General features: G+C 53.6%; 1 protein-coding gene across 4 annotated transcripts in view; it reads left to right on the top strand.

Annotated features, from left to right (window-relative positions):
• Positions 1–25,572, top strand: part of PAQR5 (progestin and adipoQ receptor family member 5) — a 38,735-nt gene that overhangs the window by 3,842 nt on the left and 9,321 nt on the right. The window contains exons 1-5 of one of the 4 annotated variants that reach the window (XM_019533890.1): positions 11,708–11,821; positions 15,577–15,797; positions 18,217–18,344; positions 18,685–18,890; positions 20,738–20,864. In XM_019533890.1, coding sequence (XP_019389435.1) covers positions 15,747–15,797; positions 18,217–18,344; positions 18,685–18,890; positions 20,738–20,864 — 512 coding nt within the window. In that variant the 5' untranslated portion in view covers positions 11,708–11,821; positions 15,577–15,746. Of the gene's footprint in view, positions 1–11,707; positions 11,822–15,452; positions 15,798–18,216; positions 18,345–18,684; positions 18,891–20,737; positions 20,865–25,572 lie in introns of those variants that run through there. The other 3 variants (XM_019533893.1, XM_019533892.1, XM_019533891.1) reach the window with 3 other exon arrangements.

The raw sequence follows: 25,572 nt of genomic DNA on the forward strand, positions 1-25,572 counted from the left end.
GCCAGGATAAGTCTCTCAGAAAGCTTCCCCAGGATCGAGGTAAGACTAACTGGCCTATGGTTCCCCGGGTCCTCCTTCCTCCCCTTTTTGAAGATGGGAACCACGCTGGCCTCTTCCAGTCCTCTGGCCCCACACCAGAGCCCCACGAGTGCTCGTACAGCCGTGCCAGGGTCCCGCAATGACCGCAGCCAAGTCCCTCAGCACTCGGGGGTGGAGATCGTCCGGACCCGCTGATTTAAATACATCCAGTCCCGCCAGACGTCCCCTGACTAGATCCGCCCTGCCCCTGGGCCCGGGCGCGCCTCCCCGGGGGCCTGCAGGGAGTGGCCCCTCTTCCACTGTGCAATGCAAACGGAGCGGGGCCTTGGCTTGGCGTGCAAGGGCAGAGCACAGCTCTGCTCCTCGCCCTGCCGCTGGTTTGTTGCCCGGTGATTGTGGGCAATGCGCGGGGCTCTGCCCACCTCTATGAAGGGGCATCTTGTTATCCCTGCGCATGCCCTATGCAAAACCAAAGCAGAAGCCAGGGTGATGCCTGGTGCATGGTGTAGACCCCGTGACTCCTAGTCCTCCTCAGTGGCAACACAGGGAAATGTGCACCACATCTTTCCTTTTTTTCTCTCCGTTTCACCTCTCTTGTCTCTAATTGGCTTCCATAAAATTGCATTGAGGCCAATTGATCCCACCCCATGCTCACAGAGGTTTTCTCTAATTGGATTCTATTGAACTCCCTCAGTTCATGTGTCGTTCACTGGATTAAATTAACAAACTGATTAACTCGGCTGGAGATTTGGTGGGCAAAATAGATTTTTGTTAAGTATCTGGTAAGTTGGTGACGGAGGAAGTGGTTGCAGGGAGTCGGATACAGACCAAATGCATCCAAATTAACTTGTTATAGTTATTACAAAAAATGGGTTTCACTAGTCCAGAAATATATAGTGACACATGGCCTGTCTGGTAGGTCACTATCAGCGTTTTGGAGCTACCACCTTCATCAGACTCACAGGCTAGCACAAGACTTGAATGACGACCTCCCCTGTGTTAAGGTGCAAGGAAAGCACTTCTCAATTAATTGGAAAATGAAGAAATGATGTTGAGTATGCAACTTTCTGGGAGTTTGTCGGATGGGTAAGAGTCCCATTATGGCCTTGACGGCAGACGTTAGAGCTGTCACTAGGATCTACAAGCTCACGTGTGCACGACTGTGTTTGCGTGTGTAGAAACCATGTGGAAGGCTGCTAGTACTGCAATGCCTTCCCTGGGTTCATATCCCAGCTCTGCCCTGGATGCTTTCTGTGAGCTGGGGAAAGCCATTTAATTAGGCTTTGCCTCCACTATCCACCTGTAAAATGGGCATAATAATACCCCTCCCCTCCTCCTTTGCAAGAGGCAGCGCTGCCAGGAAGGGGTGGGATGTATGAATGGTGATCAGCGGTGTTGGAGCAAAACAGCTTCTCTAAGGCGCAGGACGCGCAACGCCCAGGAGCAGCCGACCCCGGTGTGCTGTGAGTGGCGGGGGAGGGGAAAAAGTGGGGTCTTGTGCTTAAATCATTTCTCCAGCACTTGAGGGGTGGGTTCAAATCCCTGCTCTGCCACATGTTTCCTGAACAACCTTTGGCCAGTCCCTTAGTCCCCGTGTCCTTCAGAGCCGGTCTGCAGCCCAGCGTTTTTGTGAGGAGACATTTGGTGAGGGCTGGGAAGGACTGCGATCCTGTGGTGCCGGGGTCTTAGGGGTGAAATGAGTAGGTGATGGGTTTAAAACTGATACCAGGCAGGTCCTTCTGCCCCCGCAGGTCATGACAGGGTGGACTTGCTCCCACCATATAACCCTCAGCCAGAGCCCATAGGTGAATGCGGCTGTGCCGGGTACCAGACCTAGTGCCCGCAGCCCCAGTTGGCATCTCTGTGCCAGGATGAGGGTCTGGGGGTGGGTGTCTCTCAGCTGGGCACTCGCTGGGCAGGGAAGCGTGGGGCAGACTCGCTGAACTGAGAAGCACAGGCTGGGTGCAGGGGGCAGGAGGAGATGCTGCCGGTGCTGGTCCAGGAGCATCCCCCACTGCCCTGCCTCCCCAGAGAGGCTCCTGGCTCTGGGGAGCAGCTCCATGCACCTCCCAGGCCCCAGGAGAGGGGGGCACTGGACAGGGTCTACCCCGCATGAGGCTGCTCAGGCAAGGTGAACCCCCAGCCCCAGCCCACACCCCTGGGGCTGGTGCATGGGAACAGCCCCCCTGCCAGCCTGGCATCCCCCAGCCCTGGCTCCTGGCTCTGGGTGGTGCTTGTCTGCGGTAGGTAGCAGCAGCGGATGGGGTCAGGAGGGGATTTTCCTTCCTGCTTAGGCTGGTTCGGACATGGGGGGGAAAGGGTGCTGCCTTCCTCTGTCACAGGCTGTGTTGCCCTCTGCCAGTATATTTAACCACCTTTGCAGCTGCAGGATGTCGGCGGCTGTGATCCCGCTGCTGTGCCTGGGGCAGGGTCGGGCGTTTTGTCGGTAGTTTTGCTAAGAGTTTAGACCAGGGGTTTGTCTGGGACGGTTTGGACAGGACTGAGCCAGGCAGGGGGTTGGACTTCGACTTCTGGAGGTCCCTTCCTGCCCCACTGCTCTGGGATGCTATGAGTGGGGGTCACGGTCGGGGCCAGTTTGTCCCAGGATCTTGGGGTGGCTCTGCGGGCCGGCTCCGTGGAGGGTGGGAGACGTGCCCCTGTGCACCAGGCCTCTGCCCTCCTCTGCCTCGTTCTCCCATTTTTGGGCCGTTAAAGCCACAAGCCAGCCCCCAAAATGGGATGCGGTGTCCCAGTCTGCGTCTGTTCGCTGTGCGGGGAAGGACCCCAGCCAGCGACGCTCTCGCGCTGGTCTCACGGGCGCTAACAAGCAAAACAAGAGACGTTGCAGCCCTGCCGTTCTCCGCGCCAGCCCTGCTGCCGTGGTTGTGCCTCGGAGAGCACTGCAGGATCCGGCCCTTCATTGCAGCCGTCGCTGCTGGCTGCAGCAGGCACATTCAGGGCCGTAATTACCAGGAGTGGCCTGTCAGGCTAAGCCGGGTCGAGATGGGACTTGTTACGCCTGTGCCTGTCTTGGCCAGATCCTCCCTTTTCCTCATGTGTGAGGTGTTTTTTCCCCTCTCTTCTTCCCCAGACTTTGTTTGGCAGGAGCCTAGTGAACTGCTCCACAGATCCGAAGTGCGCCCAGTGCAAAGCCCTGCTCTCCTCCCCTCACCCAGGCCAGTCAAACAGAGGGAGAAGGATTTGGCCAGAACTGATTTTTGGGAGAAGGCCTCATCCTTCTGCTTGTAGCTGGAGCAGCATCAGTAAGAAGGGAGCATGGTGCTTCGCTGCAATTTTGGCTTCGCGTTGTCCTGTACCAGCCCCGACGTTGTGAACTCCTGCGTTGAATGCAACAGGCATCTAAAGCAAGGCCCAGAGGGGTGTTATTTAGGTGCCTTGCTTTGCTTGCTGAAAGGGCAAGGCACCCAGCAGCCTGCATGGCCTCTCGGGGGCTGCACAGGGTACAGTAATAGCAGAATCCACCTGTGCACGCCACTGCTGGCCTTAGGGCTGCTGGGGCCTTGGCGCCCCTCAGGGGCTTCATTTTGATGACCTATAAGCAAGTCGGACATTTGTTGTAAGCCTTTGGGGCCCCGTAAAGTGTGGGACCCCGGGAGGTCACCCGGTTTGCCCTCCCCTCAGGCCGCCACCGCGTGCAAAGTGCTGGGCCAGGGCTGAGGTGCACAGGGGATGTCTGAGTCGGTGGCAGAAAAACCATCTGTGCATTTTTTTTCCCTCCGTTTATCTCTCTCTTTGGAGGGCGACTGAGCAAGAGCGGCTCGCTTTATAGCATCTGCAAATGAGACGCAAGGTGCTGGCCAGCGGCCGAGCTGGGGGCAGCGTGAGGGTGCCCCTCGCTTCCAGCCGCTCCCCGCGTCCCCGCGGTACCGGCAGCGCGGAGGGGAAGAGGATTGTGACTGTGAGCGGTGCGTTTTGCTGGGAGCAGCTGGCTTAGAAAGTTGTCTTGTCATGTGCCTGTGGGAGCGAGAGCCCGGGTGGCTGGCAGGTCGGCACAGCGGCGCTGGGGCGAGGGAAGTGCAGCGCTCTGATGCTGTCTGAGCCATTGTGCCGGGCCCGTGGCGGGAGTGTCGTGCTTCTGTTCCACTTCCAGCGTGCCCGGAAAGGTGCATTTTTCCCAGTGCAAGGGGGTTTGTTTTGGGCCCGGGTAACGCCGGGCTCTCTCCAGGGAAGCCCCTTGCTCCTGGCTTGCCCGGAGGGGTCGTGCTGTGCCCATTGCTCGTTCAGGGGCCTCGCGAGCGAGGCTTCCCTCCGGTCTCAGCTGCGGTGCCAGCAGCTCGGGAAAGCACCGTGCTCAGATGTTTATCGGAGGTAATTTTCCACCGGGTCGAAACTCGTTATACCGGTTGCTGGCTCGGAGGGAGTGTCTCCGCTGCATCCCATGGGCACTTTGGTGAACACATAGATGGTTGCCGATGTGTTTACCTGGCAAGAGCAGCTGACTCGAGTCTCTTGGCTCTCTCCGCAAAGGCTCTTTACAGCTCTGGGCCTCAATATGGCCTAGGAGTGATGGTCTAACACTTGGCCCTGACTGCCTCAAGCTGTGTTGCTGAGCTTGGGACTGCTGCTGGGAAACAACCTGGTCTAACACACCCTGTATACCCACGCCGGTCAGTTAGGCAGTGGAAGCCCCCTTCTTCCCCCACCCTCAGAGTGGAAAACTTGTTCTCCAAAGATGCACAAGTAACTGGTGGAAGAGCTGCTCACAGGCCTAGCGCTCGGGGTACTGGGTTGGGATTCAGGAGATGTGGGGTGGACTTCTTTTGTCCTGTCCTGGTTTTGCCTTGGCAAAATGGAGGTCCCTGCTTCACAGGAGCTGGGGAGGACCCAAATCCGCATGAGTGGCTGTATTTACACGAGACTAATTTACTGCACAGTAAAGTGTCACCATCTACACGTGCAGGTGCTTATTGTGCAGCAAATTAGTCTGCTGTATAGTAAAGCCACATAGCATTACTTGCATGTGTAGATGTGCCCAGTAACGGTGAGATGCTTGTGATCAGAGCCAGAAGAGAAACAAAGCCCGCAGTTAGGGCCTCCATTCGCAGCTGGGACTCGGATTGAGTCCAGCACCGCATAATAAATCTGCTCGTTCTCATCGGTGCAACATGCGGCCCCGCTGCCGAGTTAGCGAGCCGAAGCTAATCGCGAGGGACCGTTGGGCTGAAGTATTTGATCGGTGTATGTCACCTCCTGTGTAAAAATAACCAGGAATAATTTTCACGTTTTTCGTTAGGCTGTTATTGCTTGGCAGCAGGGTTTATCTTTTCCAGCTCATTTGCCCAGCAGTGGTTCGTGCACCGAAGGAGATGGAAGTGCAGGTGGAATAAATCTAAATCGACGTCTTTGGAGAAGAAAAATGCAGCTCAAGAGATGCCTAGAACCAGAAGGGAACATTAGCTTTCCAGACCCGCCGGTGCAAAATGCAGAGCGGCAACGTCTGTCGGGTCTCAAGGCACTTATCCTATGCCTGTACGGTGGGATAGTGGAGCCAGGTAGTCAGGATGCTCCTGGCAGGCCAGGTTGGCTGGTAGAGGTGCATGGGGTTTCACAAATTAACGGTTCCCGGGACTTTGCCCGTGGGTTTCCCTCCCCCTGTGAGCGCACACAGCTTGAAGAGGAAGCCAGGCGAAAGACACGGTGGACTGACGAAGCCGTCCCTGAAAGAATCAGGAAATGGGTTAGAGCAGAGGCAGGAGCACGGAAATGGCTTAACATGTGCCGTAAAGCTAATGGCAAGGAGCAGGCAGCGGTCCAGCTCTCCGGGCTTCTGGGGAAGAAAACTTTGCTAATAACTGAAAGAGCTTCCACTGAATGAAGTGAGCGGAGAAATCCCCGCTGACGGCCTTGGGAGTAAAAGCTGAGCCAGAACTGGATGCAGATGTGCTGGCATTCGATGCGGCGCCGACGAGGGGCTTTCCCGTTAAGAGATTTCCTAAGGAGCCTCTGTCGTGCCGAACCGCCGCCAAGTCTCCCAGCCCGGAGCGGCGCGGGGGCACTCTGCTCTGGGCAGCGCGGAGCCGAGCAGAGCGGTGGTGGGAGTTTGCCGTGTGCATCGCGTGCGGATAGCTTGATCGTGTTCGTCCAAACAGATTAATTGTTTACAGAAGCAAGCGCAGGCCCTTGCTCGGGTTTGGCCCAGGAATGTAATCTGTAGGCATCTGTCTGCCTGATGGGACCACAGAATCGCCCACGAGTAGGAAAATGCGTTTCTCAAGGCTCTGGAAAAACCCTCGTGTTGCTGCATAAGTTGGCAAGGAGCCTGTCGGGTCGTGGTGCAAAGGGTAAGACTTGCTGTAGCCTCTGGGGCGAACTCTTCAGTCCTCCTCTGCAATTTTGCATTTATTTCTTTGTTTGGCTTGCACAGCTCCCGGGGGTGGGGGTGGCTGCTGCACGCTCACCGGGGGAAGCTGGTGAGTCTGCCTGTTTGCTCTGGGTGCTCCGGACAGATGGAGTCCCCCCATCTTAGCTTGGAGGCAAGTAGGAGGCCTGGTAGATTGGCATCTATATACATGGGAGTGTAAGAGGGATGTCGTAGCTGCAATGACTGAAGCTGGGCGAGAGGCAAGGGCTTCTGGAGTGATATCTTTGTATTGGTCCAGCCGCCTGGTTGGGGCAGAGTTGGGCAGGCTTTCGACTGCACGGCGTTCTCCATTGGGTCTGAGCAGAAGCAGCCCAGCGTAGCATAGCTGCCACCTATACACACGTATATACATACACACACACACCCATACACAAAGATATACACATGCACACATGTATACACAGATACACATATACACATACAATACAATGCATATATACACACACATATACATGCGCGCACACACTTTGCTTAGTGTATAAGGTGCGAATCTGCTGTGCCCCCTGGTTACGCAGAGCAGGCAGCGCTAGGTCTCTGCGGCCGTGGCGGGACCCGGCAGGTCCGGGTCCACCTGGGAGCTGACCCCAAGGTGGCTGTTGTCCATCCAGGAGCTAGGGCGGGCCGGAGGGAGGAGCAACTTGGCCTTTGCACCAGCTCCATGAGGCTTTGTTAATCGAGCTGAGCAGCAAGAAGTTTCTTGCCTCCGCACAGCACGTAGCCTTCGTGCCAGAGCCGGGTGGGAAAGGTCATTTGCTTCCGAAGTCAAGTCATGTTCTCAAGGATGCAGAGCCGAGGTTTCAGCTTCAGGCACAGTCTGCTTAGGAGCAAAGCCCCGCGGGCCAGCAGGTTTTGCCAGCACGTGTAAGGGGAGAAGGCAGGGAGGCCTGGGCTCATGTGCACCTGCCCCCATCCCTGCATGTTCAGGGGACCAGACGGAGCCGTGCTCCGCTCACGGGCTCCCCACATCCCTGCTGGGTCCCTTGCAGCCAGGGTGCACCGTGCAGGGTGTATGCACGCTCGAGTGGGCCAGGCTCTGCACGCCCTCCTCACCCCTACGCCAGTCATCTTTCCTCCAGCTCCGTTGGAGAGCCGGCTGGCCCTGCTGTGCTTGTTCTTTCCCAATTGCAAAGCTGACAGTAAGCACCTTGCAAACACGCCCTGTTCTGGAGGTTTGATGGGTGGGACACACGGCACGCCTGGAATTTTAATGCATCTTTAAAATGATTCTTGGTAGCAAAGGCGAGGGTTTTTTGGATGTGATCCACGGGGCTGCGTGAAGAGCTGGTCGCGGGCTATTGCTGCATGCTGGGGTCCGCACAAATGTGGTGCTGTTACTGGCAGGGAGGGGAAGAAGTGTGATATTGTGCTTCAATCACTTTGCCAGCACTTGAGAGGTGGGTTCAAATTCCTGCTCTGCCACATGTTTCCTGAATGACCTAGGGCATGTCCCTTAGTCACTGCATCCTTCAGAGCCTGCCTCCAGCCCAGGGCTTTTGCAAGGATAAATGCGGTGAGGGCTGGGAGGGGCGGCAGTACGGTGCCTAGGGGGTCCCAAGATGAGGGGATGAGTTTAAAACAAACACCAGGAAGTCCTTTTCCACACCACGTCATGGAAGGGAGGAACTTGTGCTGGATACTGAGTTTAGCTAGATTAAAAAAGGGCCTGGACACACGCTTATCGGAGCTCGCCTATACTAACGCTCAAGCAATAGCCCCAAAAGGGTTTGTATCCTTTGCTGGGTCGTGAACCTTGCCCGTGGGTTGCGTGATGCTGGTCCCTGCTGGGATGATTTTTCCCACATGCTGGGAAATGCAGGTGCTTGTAGCCTCGGGGAATCGGGGCTGTGCCGTGGTCACCGACCCCGCCGAGAGCAGGGCCCCGTAGGCGAGCTCGCTCGGGACTGCTCCGCTCGTCGGACCGTTTCTCGTGTAGCTGCTTACTCCAGACGAAGCGTGTCTGCCCTTGGCAGGAGGTCAGTCCGGGAGGGTTGAGTAAGTAACGGTCAGCGGGGTGGGTTGCCTGAAAGCGGCGTCACGCCCAAGAGGAATGCCGGGTCGCGGCCGGGAGCGATGCACGCTGGCCTCCGGCCTGCCGTCACAGCGTTTCCTTTGTCAGTTTGTCGAGGCCGTTTGCAAGGGTCGCTCCACGTGAATGACTCGATTGCTCCCGCTGATGAAATGGCACTGAAAGGAGAAGTCAGACCTGATGCGTTGTGGTCTGAAACTAAAAAAAAAAGAAGGGAAAAGAGAGGAAATAATACGCGCAGACCATTGCTGTCCAAGGACAAGCGGGAGTTCGCGTTTGGGAGCTGGCGGTGGGAGGGTTAACAGCCTCAGACTTTAATTTTGTCAAGATATTTTTTTTTCCTGTATGATTAAAACCTGGGGTACTGTTGCATATTCATGAGGCCTGATTTAAAATGACCATTATTTCTGCTCCTCGTGATTTGTGAATAATGTGCTGTGCCTAGATACAGTTTTTTAACTACTTAATAATACGAGAGTAATGACCTTGTATCACACTTCAGTAATTCAAGGCTCTTAATCTGTTGCTATATTCAAATATTGTGAAATATGTTACTCAGGGCTGCCTGAGCTGGAGTAAAAATAGAGGCCTTATCAAAGGGAAGGAGAAAAATAGGCTTGGTTTTGCATACAGGAGCTCGGGCTAAGCTGGAGAGCTGTGCCCAGCAGTGTCAGGAGCCGAAAGGGAGAGGCGATGGGGGTGTGCGGAGCTGCCGGAGCCCGCGGCGGCCACTTTGGTACCGACTGCGTGGGCGACCGCACAGCCCCTGTCCTCGAGTCGGAGGGACGGTGGGGTGAGCGGCGGTAGGACGCGTGTCTCTGCACCCCGGGCTGCTGGTGCGTGCCTTCCCCGGTTACCGAGCCCATTGCATGGCACGGTCTTGCACGCTCAGCGCAACTTGGGGTGAGCGTGGCGGCCACAGGCCCAGCATCCTTTCCTCTTTGTTTCCCCGGCTCCGCCACTCCCTTTGGCTGCAGTAGTGATGTCCAGCGTGCAAGCTTGTGGGTAGGGGGGCACTCCTGACTCCTCTCCCTGGGCGGCCGCGGGGATGAGGCCCCTCGGAGGCCCCCTGTGCTGCGCCGCGGGCCTCGGCGCTTCACCCCGAGCAGCATCCGGGATTGCTTTGCACTCTGCTCTTCCCCTTTGTTTTCTGTCCCTTCCCTGCTTCGGCAGAGCTGGAGCCGGCCTTCGGTCTCCGAAAGCAGCAGGTGCACACAACCTCGGCGTGTCCTTCCCCAGCCAGAGCCGGCGCGCGGCAGGCCCACCCTGGGGCTGCCCTGCCAGGCAGCATAGCTCTCTTTCCTGTCCTGCCCTTCTGCTCCCCTGCCCTGCCGAGAGCAACAGGTCGCCGTTCCTTTTGCAAGCCTGCTCCCCAGCCGAGCCAGAGCTAATTCCCTTCTTTAGCACCCGGTGATAGATGTGCTTTCCAGGCGTGCGCTGCCAAATCATACGCCCGCCTCGATGCTCCGGGGTAGCAGGGTGTCGGCGAAGCCTGCGGTCAAGCATAGCAGAGATGTGAGTACGGGGCGGGTTTGCTTTGCAGCAGCCATTCCAGACTTGGGGACGCTCAGCTGGTGACCTCTCCTGCCCTGCGGCGGAAAACGGACGGAAACGTTTTATACAGCCAAGGCCCACGGGGAAGTGGGCAAAGGAAAGTGTCGGTTTCCTCGTGGCCTCACACAGAGAAAGGCGACACTGAGGAACGAGTGTGTGTGTCTGGGGTACGCATATGCACACATGTACAAATTTATGTAGGGGGTGTGCGCGTGTCAGGAGGGCAGTAACTCATCCGGATTAAGTCACTTCCTTCACACATGCATAGTGTACTAAAAATATCATAAGCTTTACTAACACCCTTTGTTCCAAGACCCCCTGGAAGCACGTTCAAAGCACGTGTAACAAACTGAATTAATTGCTTTGGGGGGGGGTCTAAATACCAACTAAAAAGAGTTTTTGATATGAAATAATGTAAAAACAATGTAATGTCTGGCATTACAAGGGTGACTGTGGATTTGAAAGTGTTTTCAAGGGTCCTTTCGAACACCCCTCTTCTAATAGGAGACATTGTCTTTTCTTTAAGAAAATGCTACTGAAACTGCACAAGCTGAAGTATAAACCGGTGAAATGCAGCCACTTCTGGGGTGCAACATATGAAAGCCTTGTTTTCAGCAGAGCACTGAAGGGTATGCTGAATCCCCATTGACTTCTACGGGGTTGAAGCATGTGCTTACAACTGAGCTGGGGTTGTGCTGCTTCCTGGCAGCGGGTCTTGAGCACATCGTGAACGATTTAATAATAATAGTGCAATAAAGCCTGCTATGGATCTTGCCCTGCTCGGTCTGGAAGGATCTGGCATTCCCTCTATCAAAGCCTTTGGTGCTTTGGCAGCTCAGCCCAGCCACTGGTTTCCTAGTTTAACTAGTCTCTCTCGTGTGGTACTGATTAAGTCATAAAAGTTAATTATTAATGGCTAAACCATGCCCCCTGAATTTAAACCTTCCAGTGTGTCCTGTTGTATTTTAACTCAGATTATGTTTGCCCTGCAGCCAGGGATGATAAATGTAACTATAGAAACTGTACGGTGGGCAACTGCACGGGAAGGTTGTTCAGTAGCTGCCTGCTCCTCTCAGTCCCATATTTTTCTCTGCATAATAAAGGCCTGAGCATGCAGAAGAGAGGTGATTATACAGGGTGGGGGGGACGTCAGGCCTTCTCCTTTGCCCACCACAGGCTTTAAAACTGGAGGTTACAATGTCAGGGAGAAATATTCCTGGGGAAGGAAAGCCAGGTCCAGTGCATACAGACGGGTGTGCGGCGAGTGCAGCGTGCCTCATAAAAATATCAACTCTGCATGTATGGGCGTAGGCATCTCTGAATTGGCAGATAAGCAGGGAAATGGAGCTCTGCCTTTCATGCCGGGTTCAAAGCCAGTTTTGGAGCTGGACCAGGAAACTCTCATGCTCCCGCCGCTCCACTGAGCTCGGTGCAACATGCTGCGCATGTGAGGCCTGCAAAATGGGGAGAGGCTGGATGGGGCACCTAACCTTTACAAGGGACTTCTAGCTATTTATACCCTTATGACGGCGCGTGGCAATGATTTGTTTGTGCAACCCGTGGCCCTTGTTATGTCGGTGGTCACCTTTCCCCTTGCTGGGGGTAGGGTGGTGTCCCCTGCGCGTGGTCGGTGGGCTGTGCTAGTCGCGCCGCCTGTGCATTGGTTTGGGAGCTGGGCAGAGATTGCTCTACTCTGCTTCCGACACCCGTTTTGCAACAAGCTGAAGCAGTGAACCACACTGACACAAGTCTTGTGGGTCTTGGTGGTCAGCCACGGATGCCAGCGTGGAGAGAGAATGGGCAAAACCTGCGTGCAGAAGGTAAGGTTGGTTCGGCTGGCGCTGCCCAGCGCAGGCTCGTGCTCACCCAGGATGTTTCAGGACCGGTGCTCTCGGGTCCTGTGCCCGGAGAGGAGCCCGGCGGGGCGGAGCGGACGCGCCTTCTGCGCAGAACGAGTTTCTACCTCGTCTTTAGGCAGAGGATTGGGTAACGAGCGGCGTATGGAGGCTGCTGATAGGGACAGCAAGAGAGTAGCAACTTGCTGGGAAATAAAGTAATGGCAGGGGTGGGTGTTTTCTCCACTGTGCACGTGCGTCTGCAGCTGAGCGGTTGGTACGGCCAGGTAACACGCGCTGCGGTGGGCAGGTGAGCGGAGCGTACCTGTTCTCGCTTCCCAGGCGGCGAGATGCCGCAGTTCAGGGAAGCGGGTCCCGAGTGCCCCTTCTGAAGCAGCGTGGCCATCCCGCGCTGGTCCGCAAGCTCGGGTTTAAGCGGAGCTGCTTCGCTGAGAGCCTCTTGAGCATTGACAGTTTGCTGCGATAAGGGATTATTTTTATTCCGTCTCCTGACTCCCCTTGTGTTTATGACCAAGGGTGTTGGTAGAGGAATCTCCCAGCCTCTGTGCCAAGCTGCCTGGGTGGCGGTGGCGGTGTCAGGTCCAGTCCTGCGTAATGCTGGATGCCTAAAAATGGGGACGACAGGGGGGCAAAGCCTCTCCACCCCGTGTGGGGCCAGGCCCAGCATTTGGTCTGCAGGTCTCAATAGATCCTAGGCTGCACATAACATGACAAAAGGCCTCGGAGGTAGCTAGATATTAGACAGATGGATAGATGCTGGAGAGAGATGTGTGTGTAAATGCCTGTCTGTCTGTCTGTCTGCATCTATCTATCTGCACGTACGTATCTTGGTGCGTATGTCTATCTATCGATCGATAGAGGAGATCTTGGGCAGTAAGTTCGGGACGATGTGAAAGATAATTACACATAATGGCAAAGCTAAAGCACTAAGTGTGTAAACTTTGACTAAATGCCCTTTCTGATTTGGTTTTCTGTCGCGCTGAATGTTCTTGGCTCTGTTCACTTTCCTCTTTAGAAGCAGGTGAGTAAAGGTTAACTTGTTTCTGAGAAGTGGCTTTGGAGGGTGGACCATAGCATTCATTTTCCGCGTGCGTTGGAGAGGAGATAGCAACGCACACCCCAGCGAGAAGGTGTGGGGCACCGGAGGGGGGAGATGGGAGCCTTTTTAATCCATTAGACAGGGGGTAATTTTGGGGTGGAAAAGGATAGCAAAAGCTGTGCTTGCTATGCAGTTTTTCTACTGCTGGTGACAAGGGTCAGGGTAAAATCAATGTCCAACTTAAAGTCCACTCCGGCAAGGCGCAGAGTCCTCGGAGCCATCATCGAAGTTGCGACCCGGACCGTAGTCGCAGAGAGAAGAGGATAAGAGGCTCTGGGGCGGTCTGCCGGAGGCAGCACTTACGGACAAAGCCAAGAATGAAACTGCCACTTGCAAAAGATGTTTTTTTGCGGTGCCGATGTTTTTCCTTCCCTTGGGTCGCGGTCTTTTAAATATAGTGCAGCGTTTCCTTCAAGTGCTGCCTTTGTTATCTGGCTCTGCTAGTGCCAACTGGCTGCAGATTCGCTGGAAGCTGAGGCGGGCTGATAAACGAGGTGTTTGGGGACTCGCGCTGAAATGACCCCTGTCACTTGCTGGGTACCGCGTGGCACCGCCTGCCCAGCTGTGGAGACCTGGCTGTGGGTTAAACCCCACCAGACTGCAGCAGGTCAGCACAGATCGGGAACATGGGATGTGTGTGCGAGTGCGCTGTTGCACGCTCTTTGCAGCGGAGAAATGTTTTCCTTTTGTCATGCAAACTTGCAAAGACTTGTCTGGGATTTCTTGTGACTGTCATGTGTACAAGCGCCCCAAGTGATGGCATGACGTCTGTCCACAATAACCCATCCTGCCCAACCCCACGAGCTGTTGGCATGAGAGAGAGCCATAACTGCACGCGGGCCCTTGGGGAACGATGCCGAACGCCGCTAGCACCTTTGCTAACATTTGCACAAAGTCAGCAGGCAGAAGGGCTCCCGAGGCAGTTCGCCTCTTGAGGCTTACCCAATGTGTTCTGTAAATGCCCCCACTTTTGATGGCAATTTCTGCCGGGCGCTAAGCTGAAGAGCCCCTCGTGGCTTAGGGGTGGTGGCCTGGCCGGCATGGGTTTTGCAGGTGCAGGGAAAAAGCAGAGACTCTCTCTGGGAAAGTAGGCTCCCTCCTCCTCTTCCTCCTTCCCAACCCAACGCTCCTGAGGCCGGTTTGGAAACCTCAGGAGGAAGTGTACCGGCCTGAACTGTACAGTTAGGTCAAAATGTAAGTGCAGAAGCCAGCCCGCGACTAGCGTCGGGCCCCCTTCGCGTGGTGGGAATAGCAGCCGCGTGCTGCGGGCGAGTTGAACGGCAGCACGTCCCTGAGCCCGGGGGTCCCCCAGGCACCGCTCCCCGAGAGATGCCGCAAATACCCGTTTGCGAGGAGCTCTTCAAAGCGCTTTGCGGCTCGGCGCCTGTTCCCCGCGGCGAGGTGGGAGCGCATCTGCTTCCTCTCGAGGCGGAGGGGGGCTCTCGGTGATGGCTGCACCTGCCAGGGGCTGTGATTTCACTGGAGAAGAGCCCTCCTCGCGCCTGCCAGGAGCACCCCACGAGGCAATGCCTGTTGTGGTCGTTGTGCAAAAAAGAAACCGAGGCGCGGAGACGTGTCCGAGACCAGACGGTGAGAGGCGAGGTTGGCATCGGGACCCGGGCGTCCTGAGCCCTGGTTCGGCCCGCAGGCTTGTGCGCAGCCCCTTTCTGCGGCTGTGGAAACAGGCTCAAAGCTCCTCTCCGCGGGGCCTAGCCAGGACCCGAGAGCCGGTTATTCCCGTCTCCCACCAGCCTCTCCGAGCTGCGCACCCAGGCCGGCTGGACTGGTGGTGAGAGCTGCGAGGGCTGAGGTGGGGGGTTCGGAGAGGAGTCGGCATCTCACGGCCACCCTGCTTATCCCCCCCCTTGTGGGAAGGAGCCCCCAGGACTTTGGGGAACCTCAGACCGCTGCAGCGCGGACACTTCCGTACCTCCTTCCCATCTGCTAACGTCCAAGGACAAGCCCGAGCTGAGATCTTCCCCGTGGCAGCTCTGGAAGACGGCTCTTGTCTTTTTGCGAGCCTGAAATGAGCTGCTCCCGGCTCAGGAGCTGGGCCTGCCACGCGCGGAGCTTGTGCTGTAGCCAGGGAGAGCCCGTGTCTTGGCTTGGTTCGCAGCCGTGGGACCAAAACGACCAGAGCAATGGGTCCCTGACGGAGCGCGGGAGCATCCCGCTGGTGCAACCGCTGGCAGTGTGGGGGACAGAGCCCCGACCCCAAGGCTGTGGAGGCCTGGGCGAGGGTCTAGACTTTCTCCCTCTTTCCCAGGCCCTGTGTCAGTGCTGCACCTCAGGCCGCCCTCCCCTCTCCGAAACGCCTGCGGTCTGGGCCCGAGGTAGCAGCTTCTCTGCTTCCACGGTCCTTGTGGCGAGGGCTGCTCTTCCCTTCAGCCCAGCGTAAGAAGGCTGTAAGTGGCCCGTAGGCTCTGTTCAGCCAGCCGTACTGCCTGCTCAGTCGCAAGCTTTAGAGGACTCATGAATCCCCAGCCAGTGTTGGGAGCAAAGCCGTGCAAAATGCAGCCCGTGCATGCCTGAATCCAAAGTTACCTGGCCAGGGCCCTTCCCTCAATCACTGCTTTCACTATAGCAACCTCCCTTGTATTTGTGCTCTTGCTCTCCCTAGCGCACAAGCCCGGGGCCTTGGCAGTAGGCGCTGGGTGAAGAGGTAGGGAGGTGGAAGTGAAGACATCCTCAGCCTGAGTCACCGATGAAGGATTAGCCGGAGCCGGTCTCCAGGGCGGTGGAGGCGGAAAGCATTCAGAGCCAAAGCAGGTGCTGCCTGGCCTGACCACGATGCTGAGCTTGAAGTTGCCAAAGCTGCTCAACATTAATCAAGTGCCCAAAGTAAGTGTGGTTTTGCTTCGTGGGTCTCTCTTGAGTCTGGCTGTGGCTGTGTTGGGACGTAGTAGCCTGTTGCAGCCTGGTGCAGCTTTTCTTTCTGAATCGTCACTTGGGAGCGTTTAAAGAGGAGCTGGAATATTAAATATTTGGGTTAGACTCTGCGTCCAAGCCTAGCAGTCCTCATCCCGTGCAAGAAAAGACCCTTTTTTCCAGAAATTCTTGAAATATTGGAGTTAGTTTGCTGTGTTTGAAGTGGGGGGTGTGTGTGTCTGTCTATCTGTTGATAGATATATATATACATATGTGTGTATAAATATAATCCATCTATAGTTAGATATTAGATACCAGATATATGTGTATACGTGTGTGTAAATATTTCTATTAGATAGACAGATATGTGTGTGTGTAAATATAATTTATCTAGAGATATCTAATATCCATCTATCTAGCTACATGTGTGTGTAAATATAATCTATCTAATAGATCTGCAATCTACCTAGAGATAGCTAGATATTATATAGATTGATGGATAGATTTTGGCGCGCGTGCGCTCTCTCTCTCTCGATATATCTAGATACAGATAGACACACACATACTCCTATATAAATGTATAAAAATTACTTCAAGCAAAGCAAAGTAAATTCAATATTTCAAGAATTTCTGCAAAAAAGAGGGTCTCTTTTTTTTTTTATGAGTGGGATGAGGTTTGCTTGTTTAGGATGCAGGCTTTAGCCCAAATATTTAATACTGCAGTTCAGGTGTGTGTATATATGCAAGTGTATGCATACACACGCACACGCGCGCGCACACCCCCCCTTATATATACGCTTGTTGCTTATGGGAAAAATTATTAATGTGACCAGAGAACTTCCATCCACCAAAAAGCAGGTTGTGATGAATATGATTTTGACTGTTATTCACAATATCTTTAAAAACAGATTTAAAAGCAAGAAATCTGTGTTGTGAAAAACGGAAAATGTTGAGCATGTGGCATAATATTTTGTTATTGCGGAAAGGCCAGTGGAGTTGGGAAAGGAAAAAAAAAAACCCCAAACCAGCCAACCCTCTTGCATCAACAGACATTGCCCCACTCTGCAAAGAAAATTGGCCTCATGTTCCAAAAAATGCAGACCAAGGCCAGCCAAAACCTCTACCGAGAAATGAAGTGTGTTGGTTGTTTTTTTTAAAGCTAATACTTAGCTTCTGTGGGAGGGCAAAAGCAGCAGGTCAGATGGAGCGCTCTTGTGTGTGTGCTGGGGTATCCCGTGCCCTTTGCTGTGGGAGCCATGCGCCAGGTGAGCAGTTAGTGTGATCGGGACAAGACTAGCAAAGCTGGTGCATGCAGTTGGGATGCTTTGCCCTTGCTAAGGCACTTTGGCCTGGCCTTGTTTTCTAGAGATCGATCACTTGAGCTGTTTGGAAAATCAGGCCTAGGATATCCATGTGAGGTCTCAAGACGGTGCATCTTGCAAAGCTGGGGTGTGCCGGGATGTTCTGGTCCTGCCAGCGTGGGCACGAGCGTAGCCATGGGCTGGCCTCCACACTGCTCTGAGCAGACAGAAGCCATGGCAGACAGATCTGCTGCAAGCCCCGGGTGCCTGCAGGATCAGGCACTGCATTGAGGGTTGGTCCATGCCAGTAGGGCCAGCTTTTTTGGCAGGTGCACCACAAATTAGCCCTGCCCCCTACCTGAGTGCCGCTCAGATCCTCTTCCCCTGTCCCACTGCTGCTCTGCATGCTGTGCTCCCAGCCTGGTCTGCTGCTCTGCTTGCTGCTTCTTGCCTTGTGCTCCCTGCCCCACCTGCTGCTCTGCTTTCCCTTTCTCACCCACGTGCCCCTGTGCTGCCCGTCCCCTCCCTAATCTGCCACGTGCCACACACACGAGCTGCCTGTACCACTCAGGACACCCTTGGCCTGTCTGTGCATCCCAAGGAGCATGTGGGTGAGTGTGCCCCATGCATCCAATCCACGGATACGCTCCCTGCCTGGATGGCTGCCGGCGGGGACCTCGGCACCCCAGGCCTCAGTGGGGCCCAATCCAAAGCTGCTCATTAACAGCTGAAACTTGTCAGCAGACTCGGGGACAGTGGGATGTGGATTGGGCACGCTCAGACCTGTCCTCCTGGAGACTAGGATCCCCTGGGTGCTTCAGGCTCCTGCCCTGTGGTTGTTCCTCACCTGGGCAGGTAAGGAGGGGAGCGTGCCACTTTTGTCCACCCACCAGCTGGCTTAGCCCACACATTCAGAACAAAAGGCAATTCCTGATATGCTGCATCGCAGCTCAAAACAACGCCCCTCTTCCAGACAGCTCCTGAGCAGGGGTACGGATGCAGGGCCGGATCCATCTGAATACACTCCCGTGGTGCAGGGTGAACAGCACAGAGCCCGTCTAAATGAGAGGCTTCTGCTCATTCCCTTCCAGGTGTTTCGTGAGCAGGGCATCGTGTTCGGGTACCGCCATCCCAGAAGCTCAGCCGCAGATTGCCTCCTCAGTGTCTTCCAAATGACAAATGAAACCCTAAATATCTGGACGCATTTTGTGCCTGCCTGGTATTTACCCTGCTTTCTCTCAGATGCTGCCTTGAGATATTCTTACCAGCCCTCCTCCATCCGTGGGAATCGGCGATGGGTTGATAACCCATCGGGGGTGGGAGGCGGCAGGGGAAGGGGACGCTGGCACCGGGGCGAGTCGCGAGCTGCGCTCACGGCTTCGAGCAAAAAAAGTGCCCGGGAGCCCAGATTGCAGTAACCCACGGCTAGGCCCACCAGGCAAAATGAGCAAGGTGGAAATCCTGGCCCCACCGAAATCGAGACGAGTCGGTTGTTGCCTTCGGTGGAGCCAAGATTGCCCCGTAACAAGCCAGGTCTCACTGAAGCCTTTGTCTTCCAGCTACTTCCTAGGGAAGCTGCTTGCCTTGTTATATTCGCTGGATCTCTGCAACGACGCGTACACTTGGCCCCTTCTTGCCTACATGATCACCTGCTGCATTTACCCCTTCATGTCCAGCTGTGCCCACACGTTCAGTACGATGTCCACCCAGGCGAGACACATCTGTTACTTCTTTGATTACGGCAGCCTCAGCATCTACAGCCTGGGTAAGAGCCGCTGCAAACGCTGCGCAGAATAACGGGTGGGATTTTCCGAGCTGCCTAGGCCTTTGGGGTTGACCTCCCATCTCGTTAAGGGTGTATCTCAGTGGGGCTAATGAGGCCAGGTGTAGTGCTGCCCAGACGGGCTCCTCCGCTTCCTGTCGTGGAGCTAGTGCAATCGGAGATCGCTGGTGTGGCATTGCATGAACATATCCTGAAAGCTGATGGCATTTAGGTTCCCGAGAATGGGTCTGAAGTTCCCAAGTCACTTCAGCCCGTTGGAGCATCTTGCGTTGCTGAATGCAAGGGGGAAAGGCTCTTGCACCACTTTGTGCGCTAAGGAGCTGGAGGAAGGGAGGAAAGGGATCTCCTGACCGCTCTCAGCGCCCGGGAGCGGGAGCTTGCGACAGAGAGGCCGTCTCCACCCCAGCTGCACAGTGCATGCGGTTGTCTGGGCTTTGTGAATCACCAGGGGTTTTTCCTGTCTTTAATCCAATGTGACCTGCAGCCCTCAGGGGTGGAGGCATGCCAGCCCTCGACACCGGCCCCGCAGTTGGGTGAACAGCAGCACTGTGCATGTTAGCTCAGCACACACACACACACAAACCCCATCCCTGCGGACACGCACCGCTCGCCCAGCTGTCGCTGCCAGAGCCGGCCTGGGAAAAGAGCTGTTCTCGGGACTTCTGCTGCCCTCCCGCGCCTGGCTTCGATCTGTCCGTGCTGGGTCCTGTCGTCCGCTGCGCGATCCTTGAAGGACGGCGCTGGCTTTTTTTCACAAGCACGTGCTGTGCATGAATCGTAGAGAAGAGGCCGGCGTGGCAGCTTGCTACTGCTACAGCTTCACAGACATGGTTTACTGAACGCTGAGTCCAGGAGACCTGCGTGAGCATCCTTCTGGTGTTTTAACGATGCAAACGCAGGCCCTGGATCTCATTGCTCTTGATTATTCCTATGGATTTGACATGGTTTGGAGTGGCCTTTGGCTTATAAACCATATCTGTCACTGATGCTCTTATTGCTGATTCCTAGCATAAAAGGAAGAAGCCCTGGATCCAAACAGCCCCAAATCTCCATGCCCCCCCCCACCAAAAAGAAAAAATAAGCGAGAGACATTATCCCCCAAGCTGCTCTGCAGGCTGAAACACCAATTCGGCACACGTCGCTAACGTAGCCACCCTCCCGGGAATTCGCAGATAATTCTTATCAGTGCTCAGTCACATGCAGGGTTGCTGAAAGGACCCTGCCCAGAGCCGGTTTAATCTCAGCGATGCATCTCATGTAAGGGTTGTGGGGGAGCTGCTGTCTGGCTTGCAAATCAGATGCGTCCTGGGGTGAAGTTGCTGCTGCTGGGTTTCTTTACCCTACGTGTAAAAGAACGGGGTTGGTGGGGTTCGTTCCTCCTTTCTGTGTCCGGCATCCTCTTGGCAGCTACCCGGGTGGTAGTTACTCCTGGCACTTAATAAAATAATTTGGGCATAGACCTGGGTGAAATGCAAGAAAGCGCATGGGCCCGCAATGACACACGAACACCAGAGACACTAGAAGCATTTCCCCTGCAACTAAAAACGTCCTGATATAGCAAGTCGCCGGCTTGTTTGAAAGTCGGAGGTTTGTTTCCCGGGGGTCGGAATTCATCCCGTTATCCCCACAGGTCTCGTTCGTGTTGGGGGACTGCAGGCATTTGTTACCTCTCAAGCCCCACGCCAGGGCATGCTGAAGGTCTCTGTGAAAGAAACAAGCCACTACCTGACCTGCGTGCGTTTGTGCGAGACATAAACCATTGTAGAAAAAAGGTTACTGAATAATACATCGATAATATTCAGGACTGATCTGGGTGTTTTTATTTTCAGGTTCTGCGATTGCTTATTCAGCATACGTTTTCCCAGATGAATGGCTCAGTAGCACTTTCCATCGCTGTTATGTGCCCATTGCTGTGTTTAATACAGTCCTTAGCACTGGTCTCTCCTGCTTTTCCAGGTACTGTTACATCCTGCCTTTTCCACTACGATGGCTAAAGCATGTTCATTTAAAAATGCAGCCTTGGAATATGCTGTATCACTAAATGCAGTGAACTGGAGAACGGATAGATGGGGCGTTTACTCTTATTACCGTGTTGTGCACTGGTACTAGAATAGTTTTCCAAAATGCCTGTGAAAATACTTCATAGGTGAAGCTTTAGACTTGTTGAAAGAGAGTTTCATATCTTACTGTCTCCAGCAGGAAGATGTCTGCCTATAGTAACTTATTTTTCTTTAATTACAGCATGTCTGAGATGAAATGTGTGCTCCAAGTGCTTAAGCCTATGCTTAATTTTAAGCGTCTGAATTGTCCCGTCAAAATCCATGGGACTGCTCATGTGCACGATGCTAAGGATGTGTGTAAGGTTTTGCAGGTGTGTGGCCTTAAAGTTCATACGTCTAATTGACCCCTTGTTAAAGAATAATGACTATGACGTGTATGTCTGCTGTGGGAAGATACCTAAAGGCGAGCCTCCCTGAGTATCCTCCTTGTTTATAAACCCCAAGCATCCTGGCAAGGGATTTCTTAGGAAATTTCTGGGGGGAGTAGGACATTTTGACTCAGGCAACTTTTCTCAAAGCTTGTTATGTACTTAGCCAGCTTCTGGTATGAATAACTGACCACATCTCAAGCCAGATATTACTCATTTTACTTCATAGTGGAAATTTTCTTGGAAGCTTTTTTGTGTGACTTGCTATTAGTTCCCTTTATGATCATGTAGTTTGCACATGATAGCTGATTTCTGAGCTGTGAATTGCTTGGTGTAATTAGTTTGTTTTGTGCATTCACTGGCTGTGAGTAAAATGTTGCTCATTAGCATGCGTGTGTCCGGTACAAGATGCACAAAAGTCACCCATGGCAGTTTCTGGTTAAAGACGTTTTGCTGGTCGGCTTCACTGCGCAGGGTTTGTTGCTGAACCGGTGCTGCTGTTGGTGCCTAAATGAATATGAGGATGCTGTAGTCTCTGAACAGGGAGAGGGACATTGCAAAAGGCAAAGCATCAAAACAAAAAGGACAGAGGTAGCGGGGAACAAACCCGTAGCTCAGCAGTGCAAGGTACTGCCAAACCCTCTGTCGCAGATGCCCTTTGGCGGGAGGATTGCAGGATCCAGACCAACTCACCAGCATTTGGGAAGGAAGCTTGGACCTTTCATTGTTAATGCTAAGTGTTACATGTTGTAGCAGAATTAGGAATAGATATGTTTAGACTATCTTGCTAATCTTTCCCTCCCTTTTTTCCCGCCCCTGTATATAGTCTCCATTTATTTTTTCCCCTTTTTTTCTATTAGTTTCCCCTCTTCCTTTGTGCCTTGTCTTTATCCTTGTGATACTGTCTGCTGAGGTGGTTGAGCTGAGGACAGGTGACAGTGGTTTAATTTGTTTCAGGTTACAACTGTTATGGCATTTCAGTGAAATGGGATCAGCCCAAGATTAGGGCTTTTTTTTTTTTAACCCAAACCCCAATAACAAAACCAACCTCTCGATTTATTTTAAATTAATTCTTTTAGACCTGAAGAGCAAAATGCAACATCTCTGTATTGCAAAACCGTAAGCATAATGACACAAGAAATGCTTAACCGTTACCAGGAGTCGGTGGAGCGCCAGCTCTGGTTGCCTCAGTCGTTCTGCATTTGTCGTGCCCCTTTCAATGGTCGGTTGTTTGAGAAGCTTCCTAAGTACCCAAAAAACGTCATTCCCCCGTGTGAGCAAGTGGGGAATGAGACCCACTGATTTTCGAACAACAGATGATGGGGGATGGACCCGATGATCTCACGAGGTCCCTTTGAGCCCTAAACTTCTGTGACTCCTGTGATACTTTTGCTGATGGGTCATGGCATAACTAGTGAGGCGAATGGGACATCGGTCCTATATGCCAGCGTGGAGGGAGTGCCCTGATCTCCCCTCCTCCTGCTTCGTTTTGGAAGCCTTGTCCTACTGAAACACTGCATTGCTCCACAATCGGCAGCGTGACAAGGCCCACAAATATCATCCCCGGTGCATTGGTAACTTCTCCGTCCCTTGTAATAATAAATGTGAAACAGACTCTCAGAATGACTGTCTAACCACAGGCTTTTGTGTTTTTCCCCCGACTGTATTCATGGTAAGTGTCTTCCCCATCGGAGCATCTGTGACGACTTGCGAGCTGAGTTGTCGAGGGAACTGCAGTGGCACAGAACTGCAACTTCTGCTGTGCCGGGAGGTCTCTGTTAGCAATAAGGCTCTTCTCCTTATTTCCAGTCTCCTCTTTTTTTATTCTCTCTCTCTCTCTCTCTCTCTATCTCTCTCTCTCTCTCTCTCTCTCCTGTTTTTTCTTTCAGGTTCTTGCCTGCAGCTGCCAGGGATGAACAATGCCACCCTCTGGCACCGACTCCCTTTCCCCAGGGGGCTTGATGCTCAGTGTGGTTGACAAGGAGTACACACAGTTCCATAAAATCCATAGTTTTACGAATGTCTCTCCACCAGTGTCCTCTTCTTTGCCTATGTGAGTGGCCAGTCTCTGCTACATCCCCCAAAGGGGACCTGAGCCACGCAAGGAGCAGAAGGCTCCAACAGGACAGGTTGGACTGAAAAGGGAAAGCGTCCCGGGCCGGGATTGTGCAATGCAATGCAGTGTTGAGCCGTGTCTCGCGGGGAATACAAAGTGCTTGGCAGATTGCAAAAGGGTCCATGCTCGACGGCAGCTGCAAACTTCATCTGACTTCATGCAGCAGAAAATGTCTTGGTAATCTTAATTGTGTTGCTATAAAAGCATCATTATAGTGGAGAGACCAGGTGTTGCAGCCTGTCCTCCATGTGAATAAGGATTATAGCATGGTAAAGTTGGGTCCAAAGTCGCTGTCTTCATTGCGTCTCCGGTCCAACCTTGCTATATGGTCTGTTCGCAATATTCTGCGTAGGTCACTGCTTCTGTTGTTGGTGTTGCCAAAGGGGTGCATTGTGGTACTACACAGCACCCAAAGTGTATAGGAGACAATGTTGGACTCTGCGCAGCTTAGCCTATTGGTGCAGCCGTCCCTGAATCTGTCTTTTGTTGTGCTTTAAATGCTGGTAGAAATATGCCAATGCAGCCTTGGGTCATCTACCGTAGCCTGTGTGTGCAGCCAGAGAAGAGCCATACTTATACCCCTGCAAGTTTATAGATGTTATGATGTATGTATATAAAGTTTGGCTTTGCAGTTCTGCTCCTCTAAAGGTACGTGGCATTAACTTTCAGAGGCACTTAGATCAATTTAGTGGGGGGAAAAAATGGATATGCTTGCAACAGGAAGGGGTAACCGTGTCACCTTGATGGCACTTTGACTTGCTCCACAACCTCTGACAATGGAGGAGGGCTCTTGACTTCTAGTAGGACTTCTCCATGCATCTGAAGTCTTTAATGAACCCATCCTCCTGACCTGCTCCACGCCGTATCTCCTGAAGATCAATGGGAACGCAAATGAATGGGCTGTTCTGAAAATGCAGTGCGAGCAGACACATTATCTATCTACTTTACCGGCTCTAATTGGCTTCTTGGGAGATTTTTTCCAATACCAGCTAGGTGAGTTGGTAATAAAGTGCTTTTTGCCTTTTATAAGCTGTCTAACCTGAGCACTGGATTGCCAAGGCAGAAACTTAATAATGACCATATTTTGGTTTGCAAATGGTGCTGGATGCTTGCACAGCCCTTTCACGGTGGACTTCCTACTCCTGCTTCCATCCTTCTCACCCGCTGAACCGGCATCAGTGCCACAGCCACCTCAGGGCCTCTCGCCCGTGTGAGACTTTGGATGTTTCCTCGGTCCCACGTGGATCTATCAAAACATTGTACAGCCTTTCTTGGGGGAAACAAGCTTCTGCGCTGTGTTGTACCTTGTGCAGAGGAAGCTTTCGCAGCATACCAGCCATGCGCTGCTGCACCTCTGCGTTGCATGCAGGAGCTGCAGAAATGGGTGTCAAGGCAGAAGCAGGAAAATGCAGAGTGCCTTTTGGACGGGTAGCGAGACGAGTGGAAAGAGTAGATGGAATCAGCGCTCCAGTCTGAACCCGAAGCCAGTCCCCGAGGAGGATAGGAGAGGCCAACAGGATCGGCATCGGTGTCATTGGCCATATGTGAGGTTTGCAGGACATCCTACGAGCCCCCTGGACGGGACCAAAGATGGTGAAAACAGCTGGCTTTGTTTGGTGTCTTGCTGTCCACACGTCTGACTGGAAGAGCATTTGTCCATGTCTTGGTCGGGATAAAGGCACAGAAATGGTTCATGGCATATGTTCGATGGTCTGAGGTGTCTGGGTACCAAACAATGCAAACAAGAAGGGGAGGCATGGATGAAAAGTGAGACAAGGAGTGCAGGAGAGCCTAACCTTGCACTAAGATAATGGCCGCTGTGAGACTGCCAAGTTATTTTTGCATTGTAGTAAGAATAAGGCTCAGCGAGGAATGCAAAATTGCTGCTGTTTGCATCAAGAAGGTCATGTATAAGCCCCTGTCGTTGCAACTTCCTTGCCCTCGCACCCAGCTTCCACCTCTCCTGAGTACGTTAATCCCGCGCAGGCTGCTACAGCACTGCTCAAGGACTTCCAGGATCAAGGCCCATGTCTCTCCTGTCCTCAGGATGCCAAGGAAAGGGTACAAAAGCAGAAAAACTGCTCGCTCCCATCCGGCTGTCCGACCAGAGGCTCGCAGAC

Source organism: Crocodylus porosus, unplaced genomic scaffold (genome assembly GCF_001723895.1).
Source record: "Crocodylus porosus isolate Cpor-Errol unplaced genomic scaffold, CroPor_comp1, whole genome shotgun sequence".
Taxonomy (NCBI): domain Eukaryota; kingdom Metazoa; phylum Chordata; order Crocodylia; family Crocodylidae; genus Crocodylus; species Crocodylus porosus.